Source organism: Rhineura floridana, chromosome 6, assembly GCF_030035675.1.
Source record: "Rhineura floridana isolate rRhiFlo1 chromosome 6, rRhiFlo1.hap2, whole genome shotgun sequence".
Lineage (NCBI taxonomy): Eukaryota > Metazoa > Chordata > Lepidosauria > Squamata > Rhineuridae > Rhineura > Rhineura floridana.
In genome coordinates, this window is record NC_084485.1 from 125,120,639 (window position 1) to 125,140,831 (window position 20,193).

The 20,193-nt window shown below is 39.4% G+C and overlaps 1 protein-coding gene across 6 annotated transcripts in view; it reads right to left on the reverse strand.

Annotated features, from left to right (window-relative positions):
- PTBP2 (polypyrimidine tract binding protein 2) overlaps positions 1–20,193 on the reverse strand; it is an 89,652-nt gene that overhangs the window by 57,677 nt on the left and 11,782 nt on the right. For 4 of the 6 annotated variants that reach the window (XM_061633720.1, XM_061633719.1, XM_061633718.1 and 1 more), the window contains exon 3: positions 16,585–16,660. In XM_061633720.1, coding sequence (XP_061489704.1) covers positions 16,585–16,660 — 76 coding nt within the window. Of the gene's footprint in view, positions 1–13,854; positions 14,020–14,466; positions 14,560–16,584; positions 16,667–20,193 lie in introns of those variants that run through there. The other 2 variants (XM_061633721.1, XM_061633722.1) reach the window with 2 other exon arrangements.

Sequence of the window (20,193 nt, forward strand, 5' to 3'; positions counted from 1 at the left end):
GAGGATCGCTCCGCCTGTGCTGCCTCTGGGACGGGCTCCCGTCTTGGTGGAAACTTTTTCAGTTTTAAAACCAGTCAGAAGGGCTTTTTGACTGGGGAAAATTTCTTCCGGATAAGGAAGAAACATAGAGATTTTCCACAGAGCTTTGTTGTGTTTGTTGGAGGCTGGAATTCTGTGAAAGAAGGTCTTCCAGCAGCTCGGACGGAGCTAGGATTTCCAACCAGCTCAACTGATTAAGTGAGCCGTTTTTTTTTCTTCGAAGAAAAACGGATTAACAGGCAAGCATTCTCCTGTCTTTTCTCATTATTTTGTTATCAATACAGCTAAAGAGATTTGTCAAAGAACCAGCAATTAAGAAACTCTGGGTGAGTCATAGCTTTCTCTTTTATTCACGGAGCTAAGGGGAAGAAAATAGAAATAATTTATCTTTATTTTTATTGCAAAAAGCTGGCATGGAATTCAGCATTATAAAGATTACAAACGGCTGAGGGGTTTCTAATTTAAAGAGAATTTTTTTTTTGATTTATAAGATTTTTGAGTAATATATGTCTGGGACTATTTTTTCCAGTTTACTCTTTTTTTTTTTACGAATCTGCTCATTCTTCCTGCTACTAATTATTTGGATGCTGTGAATTAAAGTTGTTTTGGCACTTTTGGACATACAAGAGATAAGGCAGTTCGTCTTGTCTAGAGGGTGACGTCAGCTGGCTTGAAAGATTAACTCCTTTGTAACTGGATAAAGAAATAAACTGTTCTTTGCTTGGGACATTGGAAATTGAAGGGATTGTTTTTTTTTTTGGTTTTAAGAATGACAATCAAGAAGGTGGTTGAGATCATGGATGTACAAGAAGGGACTTTCTCTTTAGATATGTTTCAGAAAATAATGAATGAGATTAAGCTAACAAAACAAGAACTCAGACATAACAGACAAGTGATGATAAGTGAATTTGGCGAAATGAGACAGGAGCTGAAAGAAATTCAGGATTCTATGAGAAAGGAGAACAAAGATAAATTTGGAAAATTAAAAAAGGATGAAAGAAAAATTAAAGGGAAGGTTCAAGCCCTGGAGATTGGATTAAATATGGTCTTGGCAAAAGATTTGGATTTCCTGGCTGTGATGGATCCTGGAGACAAATATTACTGTTTGGAATTCAGCGCTGTCCCTGAAGGAATTGGTGAAGAGATTGGAGATAAAGATATCATCGGGTCGAAAAAATTCATGGACTGGAAGGATTTGATGGAACTTGAAATGGAGAAAGTCTACAGAATTAATTCCTGTTTTGTGACAATGAAAAACCCTTCAAGAGATGTGCTAGTGCATTCTGTAAAAAAGAGGAACAGAGATGCGGTTCTGCAACAATACTTCAGTGATACGTTCGGAAATGATGGCAAGAAAATATTTGTGATGAAGGAAATCCCTATCGGACTCTTATTATATGACTATGACAGCAAGATTATTGGGTGCGTAAAGATGGAAGATGGAATCAACACAGATAAAGGAAGAAGAGCGATTTGAAATTACTGGATTTAATAGACTTGAAGAGTTGGATTAATTGACATGTCTATCTAGAAAAAAATTGATGGACATATATCTCAAGGATTGGAAACTTCTCTTTGACTTTTTGTAGAAGAATAAAATTATATGATGTTAATGAGATTTGATACCAACTAAGATAACTGCTGGAGGAAGGTGATTTTATAATTTATCAAGAGACAGGTTTGTTATATATTATAGACCTATAGCTGAACTACGACAAATTGGAAGTCAATAGTTTTTTTCTTTTTTTTCTTTTTATTGTATTAGTTTTAATTTGTGTTTTTCTTTTTGTATTGTCTTGATTTTGAAAACTTGAATAAAAATTAATTGGAAAAAAAAAGATGAAAGTAGATATGGATAGTTTGATTCTTCTACAACCCTAAGAACAGAAAAAGAGCCTGCCTGGATCAACCCATATTGTCCAGCATTCTAGTCTCACAATGGCATACCCGATGCCTATGGGAAGCCTGCATGAAGGAACTGAGGACAAGAGCACTCTCCCCTCTTGCAGTTTCCAGCAACTGGTATTCAGAAGCATACTGCCTCCAAAGAGACAGACGTAACCATCATGGCTAGTAGCCACTGGTAGCCTTATCCTTCATTAATCAGTCTAATTCTCTTTTAAACCCTACTTTCTTTTCATCCATAAGCCCATTAATAAGCAGCATAATACAATCTAGTTCAGCATAGCCTGTCTGAAAACTCTGGCATCATGTGTGGCTTCTGTATATTGCACAAGAGGAAGATAATATTTTTCAGAGGCTGGTCTTAGTATCCTATTTGCAACTCTAGTTACTTGATTTTCCTCTACCAATTCAAATACCAGGAAGATATAGAAAGCCAAACTTTGTGCTTCAGGGTTGTACTGATTTGTAAAAGAGGTAAAAATATATTTATCATAAAAGTTATAATCAAAATCCTGTGATTGAACAGTTTAGCTAAATGGACGCCAATTATTTACAAGCAGTTTCAAGAAACTGATTGAGGCTAGATATATGGGGTGATTCACAAAATTGTATTTATGATATGCTAGCTTACCATGTTAAATATAGCAACTTATCAGCCCAGTATCAGCATAGGTAAACATTTATTTCAAGTGAGCTCTACACTCATCAATGGAGTTTGTTTGTTGTTGTTATGTGCCTTCAAGTCTATTATGACTTATGGTGACCCTATGAATCAGCGACCTCCAACAGCATCTGTCCTGAACCACCCTGTTCAGATTTTGTAAGTTCAGGTCTGCATCAATGGAGTAGACTTTTATTAAGTGATAAGATCATTCAATAAACTCTTTCATATAATATATGAAGCAGCCATTTGGTAAGGGCTAGAATATGAATACATACAAGATACTTAAGTAATTCCATTACCAATCTTCACTACACACATCTAAAGAAAGGATTGTTCAGAATAAAATCTCTTAAAATTGGTTAAGAGCTGCCCAGCAATCTGATGATAGCCATTATTGTAAACCTGTCCCACTTCCAACTTTCTATTAATCATAATCAAAGAACCCACTGACAACATAAACTCACTTTACACACAGCATCTGAAGTAGGTATGAGTAAAAAAAAATACCAGGTTGGTAAATTTTGGGAAACTGGATGACAAAGGTAAAAAGTACCTTGACATTTAGTGTGGTAACTGAAGAGAATTCACTTATTAGAGAAGAATGAAAAGGTAGCAAAGCTGCAATTGAAAAATTTAACTCCTTTGAAATCTATACAATATTCTAACCTAATTGGTTAGAACAGACTTTTGCAATAACCAATCTTAAGCTATGTTTAGCTTGTTCTTAAGATGTTAGAAAGCAGCATTCTAACTGGAAACAGTATTATTCTATATCACGTTAACTCCTTGTACATTTTTATTTGACTTTATATAAACAATACACACAATCACACCTTTTATCTAATCAGCATCTGTGTCATCTACAAATTTGATATTCTTTCGACCCCTTTATCTAAAGTCATTGCTTGATGAAAAATGTTGAAAAGTAACGTGGACAAGGCAGAGAGCTATAGAACCACACTCAAAACCTCCCTTGTTTGATGAGAAGCCACTGATGAGCACTGAGTATGGTTTTCCAATCATCTATGATGGTATTATTACCTAGCCCATATTTAAGTAATTTGCTATCAAAGGGTAATTTGTCAAACACTTGGCTAAGCTCAAAATAGATTGTGTCTATAGGATTCCCACCACCCATTAAAGCTACTAACCTGATTTTAGAAATAGATAAGATTAGTCTGGCAAGATTTATTCTTGAAAATTGCTGGGTTCTACTAAGTACTTACAAATTGACTCCTTTCTATTCTTCCATAGTATCAAAGTCAGCAGAAGATATCTGCTGACGTACCCTTTATACTACTTATTGCTTCCACAAAACATGAATCTGTAAGATGTTTCAGGAAAGAATCATCCACATCATCACCTCAGTTTGATGGTCCATAGCAAATTCTAACCACAATTTTATTGTTTTATTTCTTCTCCCTTTATTTTTATCCAGATGCTCTCCACAAGGCTACCAAGCCCACTCTTGAATTCTGTGCAGATGTACACATTTCTCACATAACACTATTCTTCCTTTCTGTTCCATCTATTCCTTTTGAACAAGTTGTATCCTTCAATTACTACATTCAAATAATGGACGTTTTCCTACCAAGTCTCAGTTATACTTATCAAATTATAATTACCTTCTTGTACTAGGAGTTCAAATTCATATTGTTTATTTCCCCATATGCTGCGTATTACCAGTCTTGGTAAGATGCAGCCCATCTTCTTCCTGTAGCTCTTGTTAAGGAAGGTTAGACCACAGCCCCAGAAACTGAATCTCACCAACTCTAGTCATCTGAAACATTCTTCTCTCTTTGTAGCCCTACATTTTTTATAAGAAGAAATCATGAACACTACTTGAGACCCAAGGTCCTTCACCTTCCTGCCCAGACCTTCAGAGTTATATGCGATAGTTATTGTTGTGTCTGGTCGTGTTATTTGTTCACATAGCGAACAAGAAAGGATAATAATCAGGAGGTTCTGTAAGTCTGGCAACCTGTCAATCACATCCTGAATTTGCACACTGGGAAGACAGCAGGTCTGGGTCCAACACCCTTTTCTTCCTCTTCCTGAAAGCCAAGACTGAGTCACTTCTTTCCATGAAGGATTGAGAGTCTTTCCACCTAGCATATCCTACTGCAGCTGTCCAACAAGATCCTCAGAGCCATTCCTGATGGATAGATACTGAAAGTGATTTCTTGGTTCCACTGTTCAAAATGCCTTCTGATTCTTCTGCTCCTAATGGTCACCGAGTATGGTCACTGAGTATGGTTCTATGAAGTTTCTTCACCATTACAGTTGTCACCTTCTATTCTGACCCTCTTCCTACATTTGTCCTTGCTATAGTGCTCCCTATTTCCTGTCCAAGAATTTCTCATTTTCTCCAATAAGGTAAAGTATAGAAATGTGTTCCTACGGTCATCTTACCTTCTCTTCCATCAGAGCAACTGGCTTATACTTGCAGTGTGGTCTATGGTGCTTTCTGGCAACAAACACACACTGTAGGTCACCACCACCACAGCCCTCATTGCTAATCTTCTTAGCACTGGTTCACATTCTAATATCTGCCTGAGTGGATGAAATAGTCTTTGTTTCTTCCTTCTTTCATGTATTGCTTATTGACTGAAGTTTTCCTGAATTCCTGTGATGAGCTGCTTGTAAGAGAATTTTAGCCTGCTGGTGAAGAGAGAATAAGGTGGCCCCAATCAGCTTGTGGTGATCTCTGGTATCTTCAGCAGTGGGTGCTTGGAGAGCATGCAGAGGAAGTGCTACCTCATTAGACTTCAGACCTCTTATGGCAGAGATAAATCCAATGTTGTTCCTAGAAGCTGATCGGCTGCAGTAGGCCGTATCAGGAAGGCTTCTGTATCAGCATAGACCTTCTTAATACCATTTTCACCTTCACTTCTATAAACATAATTAGAAAATTGGCAGTGACTATATAAAAAAGCCTGCCTACTTATACTTACTCATTCAAGATGCTGTAAACCACCATGATGCTGAGGAAGTTTAAAGAAATGCAGGGAACTGTTTTCTCAATGTAAGCATTTGCATGTTCAACTCCCATCACTGGTAATAATGCCCAATATTGGAAGTATGAATATACTTCTTCATCCAAAAGGAACAGCAAATTACAAATATATCAGAAGCAGTCAATCACCACATACTATGTCTCAGTATATTCCAAGAAAAGAACATCAAAACCCATATGCTTGCTATGCTTCATATATGACCATTTCAGTCAGGGATAGCCAGATATTGCTAGACTACAGTTCCCATCATGTTATTGTAGACCAACAATATATGGGGCTCAACAGCTTCCTCACACACCATTCTATTATACTTATGAAATAGGTCCAACAGTTCATGGATTGGTGGAAAGCTTACATAGTAACTGATTACAGAAATGATTTCTGTGTAGGGAGATGTATCACATGGCCTTTGTAAATTACCTGAGCAAAACCTTTTTAACCAAGGACAATGAGTATAAGAAGAATTATTATTTGCATATCTTAGATGTATTTGTGCCTCCCGTGCATGTTAGTAAGTAAGCAAAAATATTTAACTTGTCCCTCAGATCAGCCTCATACCCAACATCTGAAAAATGGCCAATAAAACACCAGTTTTTAAAAAGAGATCCCAATGATCACAGACTGGTTATCTTAATGTCTGTTCTGGGAAAACTGGTGGAAAGCATTAGTAACGATAGAATTACCAAGTGTATATAGGAACAGGTCTTGCTGAATGAGAACTAGCATGGCTTCTGCAAACCTATCTTTTTTTCTTGAAAACGTTTAGCATTATTTTTGGAGCCTTCTTAAGAAGCTGAAAAAGTTAAATTCTACAAGAGTCTAGAATTGTATAAGCTAACCATACACTGAGAAAGGCAATCTAAAGCCTCCAAGGCACTTGTGAGACCTCAGATTCCAAATTCTGTAAATCCCAAATTTCATTTCATGAAATGGATTTCTTGCTCCATTTGGTTGGGGGGTGGGGGAGAGAGAAGACTCAGAAAGGATATTTTTCAACAGATTTCTTCTTCTGACCCAATCCCATATACAGTTGTTCCAGAAACACACACGATGCAGCATTAGGGTACCAAAACTTCTACAACCCTAATGTTTTGGCAGTGAGACCACTCTGGAATGCAATTACAGCCCCAGTGCAGCTGTATCACATAAGGGGATTCATACCATGTTGTCTAAGGCAGTCCCTTTACATATTAGTTCAAAAGCAGGTATGAACAGAGAATGCCTCCATAGGACATTTCTAGGGAAATCTTCATAAACTCCTCTAATCTCTTTGGAGTAAAGGAGGGATAGAAATGCAAGGGAGGGAAACTCTTAAAAACCTTAACATTGAGATCTCTGCTGTTTCTTAATTTTGACTAGTTGAAACGAACTATGTTCGTAAAACACTGAGCTCCTGTATCTGAGATTACTCATGAGAACTAGTACAGTAGGGCCCCGCTTACCAGCGTTCCGTTTTGCGGCATTCCGCTCATGCGGCAGCTTTCAATTCGGGGAAATTCCCAGTTTTAAAGCCGATTTTGCGCTTTTACGGCGATTTGTGACATTTTCGTGTCATTTTCGCGCGACACAGCCCATTATAGTAAATGGGTTCCGCTTTACAGCGATTTCCGCTTTATGGCGGGGGCCTGGTCCCTAACCTGCCGTATTGGCGGGGCCCTACTGTAACCAATTTCAAGAAGGGGCAGCTTTCATACGAAAGTACTGTATTTTTTTAAAGACATTTATAATCAGTCCTTAAATAGGTTCCTAGAGCAACTTACATAAAGTTAACAAATTTTAATATAGCTTTATATATATTTCCAATCATATATACCATACAATTTGGGGCCAGGTTACCTGACAGACTACCTTATCTCTTATATACCCAGTAGGTCACTACATTTTGCAGAAGAGGTTCTCCTTCAAGTTCCAAAGATTATCAGAACTTGTGTTTTAGTGCCACTGCCCCTGTTCTGTAGAAGAGCATTTCTACTGACGTATCACAGGTGCCCTTCCTGCACTTTCCAGAAACAGCTGATGACATTTTTCCCCAGCTGAATGAATAGGTCTCTGACATAGATGTCCATTTTGTATTGTTTGAAAACTCCTGTTATTTTTGTAACTGTTTTAATTATATTTTGTACATTGCCTTGGGACATACGTTACAGGCAATTAACAAACAACAACATAAAAATAGAATGCAACTGTAGATTGGGGCCTCAGGGCCCCAACACCTTTGGGAAGACCTTTCCCCATATGAGCCTGCTCAGATCTTGACCTCATCTTCAGAGGCCCCCTCTGGCAGGAATCCAGAGATTGGCTATGAGAGACAGGGCCTTTTTAGCAGTGGTCTCCAATTTATGGAATGATCTTCCCAGGGAGGTTTGCCTGGAGCCAACAATGACATATTTTCAGTGTAAGGCAACTGTTTTTCTTCTCCCAGGTATTTTAGTGTTAATTTTCTGCAGCAGCTGAAGACATTCCAGGCTCTTTGTTTGTTGGCAGATTCTGCTGAGGGGAGGTGGGATTTCTTTTGGCTTGACTACATTTGGTTTGACTACATTTTTGTCTATTTTACCATTTTTTATCATTGTACTCTGCACTAGATTTTTCATTTTTCAAGTTGCTTTGAGACTTTTGCAGAAAGCAATTCATAAATTGAATAAAGAACAATAATATGAGATACAACAAATACCGCTTGCGTTCAAATAAGGGGAATTAACCGATTCAGTTTTCAAAACATTAACCAATAGAAATGGTCAGTTTCATAATTTTTAAAGAGAAAGAAAAATGATTAAACAAACCTGGCTAAACCTTTACATTACTTGTCTATTTAGATCTGATATTCCTAACACAATGTCAACAGGCACAATGATGCCTATGAAAACCTCCCCAATGCCTATGATGCTTCTGCACTACCCTCCTTTCCTCCCGGTTCCCTTTGTCAGGAGTTTCCCCCCTCCCTCCCTCCCTCCCTCCCTCCCTCTATGAGTGTGGAAATGGATCATTCTCTGTTAGGAAACTACAGAAAGTTGAGAGAAGAAGTGGGAAGGGGAAAGATGGGGAGGGAAGATCAGTATGCATGTGCATGTGTGTGTTTTGCTTCCTTCCCCTCCTCCTCTCTGGGTGTCTTGTGTTTTTATTTGTTTCCCTCTTCTTTGGGAGAAAAGAAACAAGCAGATCCCCAGAGGAGAAGAAAGAGGGGGGTTGTTTCCTTCTCCTCTATTATGGTCTGTTTGTTTTCCCTCCTCTGGCTGAGCCTGCTTCTCAGGTCTCTTTCTTCTCTAGAAGTCTACTTATTTTCTATCCCCTCTTTCCAGGGGTCTGTTTCTTACCAGTCCTTCCTCTCATCTCCTCTTGGGAGTCCCTGTGTTGTCTTCCTCCTTAACCCGTTTGCCTCCCAGGGCCAAAAAAAAGATACACGCACGCAGTGTGAGCAAGCAAGGACAACAGCACATGCACAAAACCTGAACAAGCAGTGGGGCACTGCAAATAGTTTGACTTGGCACAGCTTCCACAGCAGACATTTTGTGACTGGCAAAGCACCCCATAGCAGCAATTTTATGGTGGTGACACAAGTATTTTTAAAAATTCCAAATGTGCCCATAGCCCAGAAAAGGTGGGGACACCTGATTCAGATAGCAACCTTCCCAGGATACAGATGAAGAGGAAAGTTTTGTTGAAGTAATAATGGAATGATTTTATGATGAGAACCACAAGAATATAGATTTAGTTAACTGACACGCTTCTGTAAAAATGGAAGGTTAACAGATTCCAATGTCTGATCTCTCAAACTCTAATCGTGAACTAACTAACACTGATATATCATCTTCTAAGTAGATAAAGGACATCAATGTGTATGAAAATAAATTCTCAATTGGTCTTAAAAAACTTAACTTATTATAAACTAAACCTGGTATAATACTTCAGATGGCTGAAACCATGCTAGCAGGTTTAGGCACTAGGATTTATTAATGCCTCCTCCAAAATACTAGAATGACATGAGCCACATGCCTCCACTGCCTTACTTGCCAGAGCCCCTTATTCAAACACACCAGAAGGACCCCCTCACCTTCTTGACTTTGGAAAAATGAAAGGTCTCACATATTGCATTGGGCTGCTTTTTGATACAAAAAGTACTTTTTGATATAAAGGCTGAGAAAATAAAAAATCCCAGGAACTTCACCACTCAAATATTTAAGGAATTTGTGCTGTTTAGGAATTTGTAGGGATTTTTCCTTCCCTTCCAGCCAGCATCCATTAACTTTTTAAATCTCATATCTACAGTTTATTTTTTATTACTAAGAACACAAATGGAAAACTACTGTACAAGTTTCCACCTGTGCAACTACCACACAAGTATATTTTTTTATTATTCAGCCACGAGAGTGGCTGTATACTAGAGCCAGCGTGGATTTTTCGCATTCCGCAATGTTAAAGTGAAAATACCCCCATGCCATTCTGATGCTTCCCTAAAGCTCAATTCAAAACAAAACCTTACAAAACTTAATAGTCCTGAACTCAGAAATGCTTGCTTAACAACCCTCTCAATTTTCATGGTGATACACAAAACAGTTAGAGAGAATTGAGCATTCAAAGCATAAAAAGAGAAAAAACCCAGACCCCTTTTGGACTTTTTTCTGTCAAGAGTTCTCATAATTTGTTGTATTTAATTAAAAACCAGCTGTGTTCACTGAGTACCTGTAATCCTATTACTGAACTTGCCCCATACTCTGACCTTCATCTTCTGCAGTTTAAAAGGTAAAAAGATGCCTGGCTGATTTTTAATTAATTTAAATTTTTTTACATTGAACTCAATGATAATGTCAGGCATGCTCAGTAAGAACCAACTGTCAGTGTTCTAAAAGCCAGACTCAGAGCTGCTGGGCTTGGCTGGGCTGGGCTAATCAGGGGGCTACACCCACCCCAGACCTTTATTTCACTTAACACCGTCATGGCTTTCCCCAAAGAATCCTGGGAAGTATAGTTTGTGAAGCGTGCTGAGAGGAGACTCCCATTCCCCTGACAGAGCTCCGGTGGCCAGACTGGTTTAACAGTCAGCCACTCTGATTGAAGATCTGTGAGGGGAACAGGGCATCTACTAGCAGCACCCTTCACTAAATACACTTCCCAGGATTCTTTGGGAGAAGCCATGACTCTCCAAAGTGAAATAAAGGCCTGGTGTGGATGTGGCCAGGGACAGCTTTGGTTTAAATTTGGGTGTGAGGCTACATGTGTCTGCTGTAGAATAAAAAGGTGGGGGAAATGCTGAAAAGCAATGATACTATTCACAATGTTTTCCTTTTGGAATGGAATGGAAAGGGGCTTCCCCTCTACCTAGTGCCCACCCACCCAATCTCCTCCCCTCCCCCCCCTCCTCCCCTCCCCCAGGTCAGTTTCATCTATCCTAAACATGATTGCACAGAAATCCCATTGAACTCAAAAAGTATGCAAATGGTCAAAAACACCCTCCCTTCTTCTCTCTCCTATCCCCTCCCTCTTGCACCTTCCCTCCCCCTTCCTTTGTCTCTCCCTCCCTCTCCCCACCCCCTTCCAATCCCCCTCCCCTTGGTGAGTTTTACCTATCTTAAGCATGATTGCATGGGAGAAAATCCCATTGAACTCAATAAGCACGCAAATGATCAAACCTGCCCTCCCTTCTTCCTTCCTCCCATCACCTCCCTTTTACCCCTTCTTTCCCCCTTCCTTTGCCCCTCTCCTTCCAATCCCCTCCATCCCCCTCTCCCTCCTTCCGCTCCCCTCCTTCTCTGAGGGCTATAGGTACGTTCTTAAACCGCAAGGTTTTTTGCCTATTAGTGAATTATCTTAATTTCAAGAAGTTATAACCTTCATTATAAAAGATTCATTCTTAATAACAGGAATAATCCCACACACCTAGAAGCTTGTCAACATAAATACTAATCCTGGAGCTTTTCCAGTCTTCTCAATAAAGTCAATGACTTCCAAAGTGGTTCATGGACAATATTCACTCCCCTTCTTTAAGCAGAATGTGGCAGTCAAGTTTTGATGAAGGCCAAGTGGCCAGATCATGTGACAACTCTATTTTTTCAACTTCATTGGCTACCAGTTTGTTTTCAAGTGCAATTCAGTGTACTGCTTGTTTGTTTCTTATTATTTTTTATTTATTTCCCACCCTTCCTCCCAGCAGGAGCCCAGGGTGGCACTTAAGTGTCATGGGCTCTGTGCAGAATCTTTGGCAGGGAGGATGGAGATTGGGTTCCAGATGTTGTGGAGAGAGCAGGGGGAAACACAGGAGCTGGGAGCTTGCAGCCTAGTGAGTCTAAAGACGCCCATTTCCCCCCCCACCCCTTTGTTTATGATGAAGAGACAAAACCTCACTGGCACCTAGCCTTGAGTTAGTTTGTGATAAGGAAAACTCAGTCTCAGAGGGAGAGCTGACAATTTTTCCAAGGGCAAGGAGAAAAGACAAAAGATGCTTAGAGATAGAGAAATTCTCCTTTGGTCCTAGGAGCCTCCAACTTGCTGCAAAAGCTGGAAAGTGCTAGAGTTTACCACTGCAAGGACTGTATCTGCCCTCTCTCTTTTATAAGGAGTGTGCGTGTTTGTGTGCAAGAATTCTCGTTGTGACAACTCTCTGTAGTTGCTTCCATGCCTAGTTCTGTATTCTGATGCATGCCTAGAATGTCTGATGCTGCATTCCTGCACTGACTTCTGGAATAAAGCTTTTGCAAAACCAAGTCTTTGAATCTTGAGTCTGCTTCTTTCGTTAGAGCCAGGACATTTAAAGCCTTAAACATCTTGGGACCAAGTTGTTTGATGGACCATCTCCTCCAATGTTAGTGTGCCCACCTTAAGAACTGCTTGTTTGTAACAAGGCCTTCTGAGGCATGGTTGGTGGCAACACTTGAGGGGTCTTTTCTGTGGCAGTGCCCCATATGCGAACTCAATGCCCTCAGAATTTAATTATCGTATTCTATGCTGATGTCCCACTGGTACTTGAAGACTTTTCTCTTTCAGCTATTTACTGGCTTTTAAAGTCTTTTCTTAATGCTGTTTGTTATTGTTGGGTAAGGCGTTTTATGATATGGATTATTATTTTCTGACTGTTGGATTCTGTTATTCATTTTGAGGACTTCCATAATGAGGGGGAAAGCAAGATAAATTTAATATAACTAATGTGACACAGCACTCCATTTCTAGACTCAGAGTGTATATTGTATGTTTTAATTGCAGTTCCAAGTTTCTTTGCAGCCACAAAAATTGGAGGGAAGACATCCCCAATTTTATGTACAAGAAACTTGCTAGAATCACATTGCAAATCCAAGAAAATAATAAACTGGCATACGTGTAGATCAGCTCTCATATATATCTGTATTTTGATCCTTGAGCTGAAGAATTTGATTAGGATACAAAGGCGGCTGGTGGGAGGGCTTTTCAGGCTTCCCAATGCAGCCCCTTAGCTAGGCTGGGGGTCTCCTTCAGAGCAGCATCTGACGCTGTGTAAGGAGTTACCATCAAAATGGGGGGGGGAAGAGATATCAGCGTAACCTTTGTGCCACTCTTTTTGGTGTGAACACAGGACTCTCAGTTCTAATTTGTGTCGCATCAAATTCTTACACTAACATTTTAATGGCAAAACTTCTGAAGGATGCAAAACTCTTATCCAGCTTCAACTTTTGTACCTTTTATTATTATTATTTTTGTTCTGCTGCTGTGATATTATGCTGCTGCTACATTATTTAAATGAACTTTTCTTCACATCCACACACAAAATAGGGAACATGTGCCAAGTGTGATGTCACTGTGTCATACAGCCAAATCTGATTGGCTACATCACTGAGAGTACATCAAGTCGATCTTCTGACCTCAGTTTGGATGTGCATGAAAAGGGGCAAGGAACTTCCCAGCTGGTGAGGAAATGCTGCTTTCTTAGCAACAAGGTTGCTTTCTTTCTTGATAGGCTGAACGAAATAATGCTTCCCTCCCACCACAAACATTTCTACATGCTTTCAAAGATCCCCTAAACACACAAAAAGTCACCAAAGAACAGCTTTTACAAAGGGGTCTATGAAAATATTAACAATATTCCTTCCCTTTCCCCTCCATTTCAACTTGAAACTAATTTCAATACTTAAGGTAAAGGTAATTATAAATATATTGCCACATCATTAATTTTGATCCCTACTTGAAATCTTGTAAAACAGAAATGTGTTTACAGTGCTCCACAATTAACATTTACATAACTCAAGTTTATAATTAGCAACTTACCTGGCAATTAAAAATTGCCTCCAGGCTACTGCACAAGCCTCCACCACTGCAGGGATACAGCTACATGGATCACTCTCCTAACTCTATTTTAATATATTTATAGATGATTTTAAAACAGCCAGAGCTCACAGAATAGCTTACAAAAAAAACCCAAAATCAATTAAACAAAACAAAAAATACATTGGGCAGTTAAAAGTCCAGCATAAAATGAACACATTATGATTAATAAACATGAATGATCTACTGGCTAGCTGAGATAACAGAAGAGAAAGAATTCAGCACACTATATCTATAGCAGCACTGTGACATTGTAGATCTGCACCATAACAGCTTGAGTATGGGATTTTCCCTTTCCCTCATAGGTTTGGGAGATGTAGAGGATAGGGAGCATACGCAAAGCTCAAGCAAGTGAACCAAAGCTCAAACAAACTAAGAGATGGACCACTACCCTGTTCAGAACTATTTACAAAGCTGACACAACTATTCAAAGATAATTATTCAGAATAAATGTATTTCTACTATACATGTAATATATTCTTAAGCATTGTACAAAGATTAGAATAGAAAATCTCACAATCTAAGAAATATAACACTAAAGTAGGGGTGGGAAACCTGTGGTCCTCCAGATGTTGCTAGACTACTACTTTCATTATCCCTGATGATTGGCCATGCTCCCTGGGCCTGATATGAGTTGCAGTCCCATCCCTGCACAAAAGGAAAAAAGGAATGAAGAGGGAAAGGGGAAATATACAAATTGAGATGCCAGTTACTAATTGTTATATATTATGACCGTAGAATGGAATCCCTGGGGGGGAAGGAGACAAATGATACCTGATGCCAGCCAGATTGCTGGAAAGGACCGGGGTTTCTCACCTCTCCCCTTGCTGCAGCCAGGTGAAATAGTTATAGACACAAGTTATATTTAGCCATCTATTCTAAAATCAATAATGAGTTTGGACAGCCACCCAAACCAATAGCATAATTGGTCAGTTGCCAGTTTTGGATGGGGCCGTACTCCCTCTGAAAAAGCAGGTTCGTAGTCTCCTGGATCCTGGATCCATTTTTGTTGCTAGAGGCCCAGGTGACCTCAGTGGCTAGGAGTGCCTTTTACCAGCTTTGACTGGTAAGACAGCTGTGGCCATTTCTGGACTGGGATAGCCTGACCACTATTGTCCATGCACTGGTAACCTCCAGGCTGGATTAGTGTAATGTGCTCTATATGGGGCTGCCCTTGAGGTTGAACCAGAAGCTGCAGCTGGTGTAAAATGCAGTGACACAACTGTTCACTGGGGCAGGGTATCGCCAACATGTTACCCCACTGCTAAAATAATTGCACTAGTTGCCCATTAGCTGCCAGGCCAAGTTCAAGGTACTGGGTTTTGGTGTACAAAGCCCTATACAGCTTGGGACCACAATACCTGAAAGACCATCTTACCCCTTATATACCCATCTGAACACTGCACTCTGCAGGTAAGGACCTCCTGCAGATACTATCTTACCAGGAAGTCTGTTCCACACAAAATAAGAAGGGGACCTTTAGTGTTGTGACACCTACCCTTTGGAATTCCCTCCCCTTAAATATTAAACAGGTGCCATCTCTGTTACCTTTTTGGTGCTACTGAAGACCTTTCTCTTTTAACAAGCCCTTTAAGTAGAGATCTTATCCCAGTCTGCATCTGTTTTGGAATTGCTTTTTAAGGTGTTTTTAAAGATTTTTTAAAAGATGTTTTATTTTTTACATGTTTTTAAGATGGGTTTTTTTTAGATGTTTTAAAATGTTTTTCATGTTTTATCCTTTGTTTACCTCCATGGGCTCCTTCTGAGAGCAAGAGCAGGACAGTAATTTAAATAAATAAATAAAATAGTATACATCCATTCTTTTAGCAGAGTAAACTTTATTACACTTCATTATTTGAAATGGTGTTTAGCTTTGGGAGGGAGAGGTAATCTCCAAAGAGAAATATGAGAACTGGTGCAAGGGACATGTGTTGCTCTGACTTCCTACAGCAACAGAAGCCTGGCTGAAAAAATATGAATGCGTGAGAGGGTTGAAATAAATGGGATAGAGGATATATAAAAAGATCCTGGCTAAATAACATATTGCAGATAGACAGAGAGCACAAGTGCCCACATGTGTATTTCCTTCTCTGATAGGTCTCTCTCCAAAAGACATAAAAAATAAAAAGGGATTAAGAATAAACTGTGAGAATCCCCATTTTAGAGTTAAACAGTACACACAGGTTTGGATCCAGACCTGGTGTTCCACTAAATAAAAGCTCCTTCCATTCACAGAAAGGACCAAGATCCAGTAGAGGCTCCCTGCTGGTAGAAGAGGTCAGGAGATCATTTCTTTTGGTTCTCCCTTCCCCCTGCAGTCCTTTGTGCTACCTCCCACGCAGTTCCAGGGGTTCACCAACCCACTAAAGCAGATTTTCAGGGGAGGAGGCATAAGGGGCCACAGGCGACACTGATGAAAATTGTGTCCCCTGCTATTCTGCCCACAGGAGAGTCCAGTTTGTGATGTTCTGCTCTGGGCAACTCTGAATCCAACCCATTTATTCAATTTTTTAATTCCTTTACATTTAATATTTAAAGATGTCAAACTGTAGTGCATAGATACCAAGAAGGCACACATATAATCTTTCCAAGTGTCCGTTTTTCTTCTGCAAAATAGATAGATTAGATAGATATTACAATTATAAATGTCTCCTTTTAAAAAGCATCACTTACCAGTAACAACTATGCTGCTCATGTTAGAGTTCGGGCTATTGAGTACACTGCCTGAAAGAAGTTCGTCAGAGCCTCTCTGAAAAGAAAGAAACAGTAAGCACTTTGATATTAAACATGTCAGTTTGACAGCACATTTTAAAAATGAAAATCTAGGAAACCTGTTCAGAGGCTTGACTCACATATCACATTAACTCACAGTTTAAAATGCATTATAGTTTAATGTGAATGAGTAGCACACTCATGTACACAGTTCATAGGTTCCCACAGCACTCCCCCCGTCCTCCTCTATCATGAACATAACAAATCAGTCTGGCTTACCATGTCATCCAAATAAAGGCCCATGGTATGTTCTCCAGCCCCCAAACCAACAGCTTACTACTTGTGATTTGAGGGAAAACAAAACACGGGTCCGGGTTCAGACAACATGGCAACCCAGACTCTGGCTTGTTTTATCTGTGGTACGAAACAAGCCAGAGCAGCACCCCAGGACAACTTGAGCAGCATGTATCAGCACGCAGCTTGCTCACATTAAGCCATTTCAATTATGGTTTACATGTGATGTGCAAACCAGGCCAGAGGCTTATCAGATTTTCTCTACCACTCTTTTCAGGTAGCCATTCAAAAGAAATTGAACTTATTTACATGCAATTTTTCATCCAAACAAGTCAATTTCTTCACTGAAAACTGCATAACTTGTAAACGTAGCAAGAGTTATTCAACAACCTATAGAAAGATTAAAATATTGTAATTAAGAGTATATCAACTGCAGTTATTTATTTATTACATTTATACCCCACCTTCCTTTTCATGATAGAAACCCAAGGCGGCTTACATATGGTTCCCAGGCAGTCTCCCATCCAGGCACTGACCAGACTACGATATTTGAAAAGGAACTTGAAGGGTAGCCCAAAAGGGTTTTTCTGTTCTTCCTAGATATTTCTAATCTAGATTTTTAACTCTCTCCCTTTTTGGTCTCTTCTTGTTTCAAACTGCACTTTTCAGGCATATTGGACAGACAACAGATATTCCAAAGATACCTTGCATAAGGGGTCAAGTTACCCTTAAACTTCTAAGAGAATGTAGGCCTATTTAGTAAAAAAAAATGAAAAATAAGATCAATTTCTTGCAACACATAAGAAATGTGACATAGAACACCCCTTTCGTTGCTTCATCATGTTCCAATCAGGGTAGACAGATTTTTTAAATTGAGATTTTATTTATCTGATTTTTCCTTTAAATTTCAATTAAGTGATGTTCTAAAAAAATCAGGAAGAAAATGAATTTCATACGACTATGTAAATTCTATAATCTCAAGAATGTATATAAAACCTCTCAAATATATTGGCTGCTTTATGTCATAACACTAAACTATGATTTAGTGCTACATAAACAAGGGTTGGGATCATGTACTTCCCACTTTTCCTCTCCTCCCCTGGTACAGCTGCAAATGGTGACTAGAAACATTTACTTCCATTTTGAACTAAACAGGATTTGCCATTATGTCCAAACCAGAGCAAACTGTAGTCAGCTTTAACTATAGTTTGTATGAACAAGTTAACTTCAAACCATGGTGTATAATCCTGTCTTGTACCAATAAACCATAGTTAAATAAGACTTAAGCAGATTCATTCATGCAGCTCTAAATCATTATTTAGCATTTTGTCCAAACAAGGACATACAACCAAAGTCTGTTCTCTTTGTAAAAAGAAAATTATTTTACTTCTAAAGGCAAGCAATGTAAATATGATACAAAGTCACAGGTCATACTCTCATTGCAGGAAATTAGGAATTCTATCAACCAAATAGCCCGGATATTTTTTCAATTTCATATTGAAGTATTTTTGCCCGATAATTACTGGACTTGCTCATAGAAAGTTCCGGTTCTTTATCCCAGAATCCACCACATCCTCTAGGTCAGGATTGGAGAATCTCTGACCTACAGGCCTAATTAGACATGCCAGGCCTCTCCATTTGGCCCATGAGGCCATTTTGGTCCAGCCATGTCCACCTGCCCCACACCTGACTTCATGTATGATATCAGGTATGGAGCAGGTACATGGCTGGGTGTTCTCAGAAATGGCAATCAGCTGGTGGATGGCACCTGCAAAACCCTATGCACATGGTTTTAAAAGCACTGACAATGAACTGATTGTCAAGGCTTGCAAAGACCCAAGCACGACCTATGCAAGACGCAAATATCTGCTGATTGCTGGAGCTTGAGTAATTTCATGCCTAGTGCTATGCAAGCCTCAATGATCAGCTCACTGCTGTCACTTGCATAGCTCCTTGTACAGTGTTTCCAAACCCCTGACAATCAGCTGATTGCTCACATGGGAAATGGGTCACTTAACATCACTGCTATGTGGCAATACCACCCACCTGTCAACCTTGAACCATGGAGTGGGGGAGATAAGGATTCAGTCCACTGGCTGGATCCACTTGCACACCCCTGCTCTGGGTTATAGTTCTTGCCTTCAAATAAGTAATCGTGCATAGTATTCTTGCACATATACAGAACGAAGAACAGAAATCTGTTGCTTCACAATAGCCCGTCTCTAAGCAGATACAGCTCTGTAGTGAAAATGGCTAGTTAGTATAAAGACTTCATTTAGTTGTAAATAAAGCAACTAAAGCTTTAATTGTTATGACAACAAATTAGTACACACAATTTACAAAATGGGCAACTTAATTTAAATCAATTACTTAAATTAACCTTTTTTTCACCTTGGCAATTTAAGTCACGTTGATTTAAATCAGTCCATCCTAAATGGAATACCCAGGAAACAGTTCAACAGAATTTATTATCAAGGCTACAATCCTAAACTCACCTACCTGGGAGCAAATACACTGAACAATGGAACTTATTTCTCAATAAACTTGTATAGGATTGCTTTGTAAGTGTGGTTAGGATTATGTCTTAGCCTATATGAATATATTTTTAATTTCTTCTGTGTATTTTTTACATTATATTTCACTGTCCAATGAAACTAGCTTTTTCCTGAATGAAACTGTTTTATTTCAGAGCAAGAATGTGAGAGTGTCTTAGAAGAGCGCAAGGGGTCTGGACATTAGCACTGCAGTAGCAGATAAGTCATTTCTGTAGCACAGGGGTGGGGAAGCTTTTTGGCTCCACAGGAAGGATCCTCATCAGGATCTGCCTCACAGGCCAAATTTGACTGTTCACAGGTCTATCACATGACATCACATGAATGAAAGATGGGTGGGACAACCCACCAATCAAAATCCCTTGTGCTTCCCACAAGTGTCCAAGATCGGTGCCTTAAAGGGAAAGAAGGGAGACGTGCAAAAGCCCTTCCAAGTCTCCCTCCTTCTCTTTAAGTCCTCAATATCGGAAAATAAAAAGGGAAGTGTGACTTGGAAAAGGTTTTAAGACAACCTGCACACTCTCAACTGAACAAATGGGAGAACACTCTCATTTGGGCAAACGGGAGTCTTATAGCCTTTGCAAAAGCCTCTTCGAAGTAGCTCTCACACAAGAGCTGCTTCAAAGGGCGCTTTTGCACAGAACTTTAATCCCCATTCAGCTGATGATCAGAGATTAAATCCTGTTGCCTTGGCTGAGTGATCTTGTTCCCTGCTGGAAACAGG